The sequence below is a fragment of the Nicotiana attenuata genome, unplaced genomic scaffold (genome assembly GCF_001879085.1).
Source record: "Nicotiana attenuata strain UT unplaced genomic scaffold, NIATTr2, whole genome shotgun sequence".
NCBI lineage: Eukaryota > Viridiplantae > Streptophyta > Magnoliopsida > Solanales > Solanaceae > Nicotiana > Nicotiana attenuata.
The window spans coordinates 232,136-233,430 of NW_017670954.1; the positions used below are offsets into that span (position 1 = coordinate 232,136).

General features: G+C 37.8%; 1 protein-coding gene across 1 annotated transcript in view; it reads left to right on the forward strand.

Annotated features, from left to right (window-relative positions):
• Positions 1–1,000, forward strand: part of LOC109244766 (probable dolichyl pyrophosphate Man9GlcNAc2 alpha-1,3-glucosyltransferase) — a 6,803-nt gene extending 5,803 nt beyond the window's left edge. The window contains exons 5-6 of the mRNA XM_019411906.1: positions 1–195; positions 301–1,000. The exon at positions 1–195 is cut by the window's left edge and continues 58 nt beyond it. Of these exons, the coding sequence (XP_019267451.1) occupies positions 1–195; positions 301–740 (635 nt within the window). The 3' untranslated portion in view covers positions 741–1,000. The remainder of the gene's footprint in view (positions 196–300) is intronic.
• Positions 1,001–1,295: the final 295 nt, after the last annotated feature.

A 1,295-nucleotide genomic window follows, 5' to 3' on the forward strand; every position in this document is an offset into this window, starting at 1 on the left:
TTTGGTGTACCACTTCAGTCATTGTGAAGTGGAAGAGATTGTTCAGTACCCAAGCACTAAGGATTCTTAGTCTTGTTTCAACTGTTTCCACGTGTCTACCCTCAATGATGCTGCTAATATTGGCGCCAAGCAGAAGCAACTTTCTGTTTGGACTGCTCAGCAGTGCTTTATCATTCTACTTCTTCTCATTTCAAGGTACAAAAAATTAGTTTGTTTCCCATATCTGTTAGTGTTTCTACTTATATGTGATTGGCTTCTCTCAGTATAACACTAATTGATGCTTTTTTGGCTGAAATACAGTTCATGAGAAATCTATTCTGCTGCCTCTTCTTCCAGCAAGCTTCTTGGCGATAGATGAGCCTCTTATTTTTCGCTGGCTAACATATTTTGCCTTGCTCTCTATGTTCCCTCTTCTAAGGCGTGATGAACTGATTCTTCCATATATTGCATTATATGGTCTCTTCGTCCTCCTGTACAACGCACCTGTTCAAAGAAAAGACATAAGGGAGACCCGCTCTCATTTTACAACTTTAAAATATTTTCTCATCACCAGCTCTCTTCTTCTGCATATTGTTTACTTGATGGTAACTCCACCAAGAAGGTACCCTTACCTCTTTGAGGCAGTAATGATGCTACTCTGTTTCTCTCAGTTCTTTTTTATTTTTATGTACACAAACATGAAACAATGGGAGTTTCTGAAGCTTTCTAGTCAAACAGTTAGAGAAAAGAAAAATATATAGTACTTTGGTGATTTTCTTGGAGTACATTTTTGGAAGGGCCATATAGTTGTTTTCACAGAGAATCTGTAAATGGAAGATTTTAGTTTTACTTCCAAATAGGAAAGATGCTTATAGTTTCAAGTCTGCGTAACACTTGTGATTTACCTTGTACGGCTGAGCATAGCAGAACTAGTAGGAGGCCACTCTCTCCTATTTTAGCCCATTTCATGTGGATTTTGATTGGCCTCATCTCAATTTTCATTATTTTCGAGTTACCTTTATTTCTTTGACCCCTATCCCTGCTCTCTCTGATTGCACCACCTTTGTTTGGGTATTGTTTGTTATTTGCGTATCATAAGAGGGACAGATCCAGTAAGTGGTTCTCTTCTGTCTGACGTGGTTAACTATGTTTTATACATTGTTTTCTTATGTCTAAAATGAAATGTTTGGTGACAAACGTTTTACCTTCAAAGAGATCAGATACTTGGTGATAGAAAGAAATGAGTACCCCTTTAATTGAGCTAACCTTTCCCCAATGCATTGGTCATGCCTATATATAAGCTGGTCTTTCCTTCA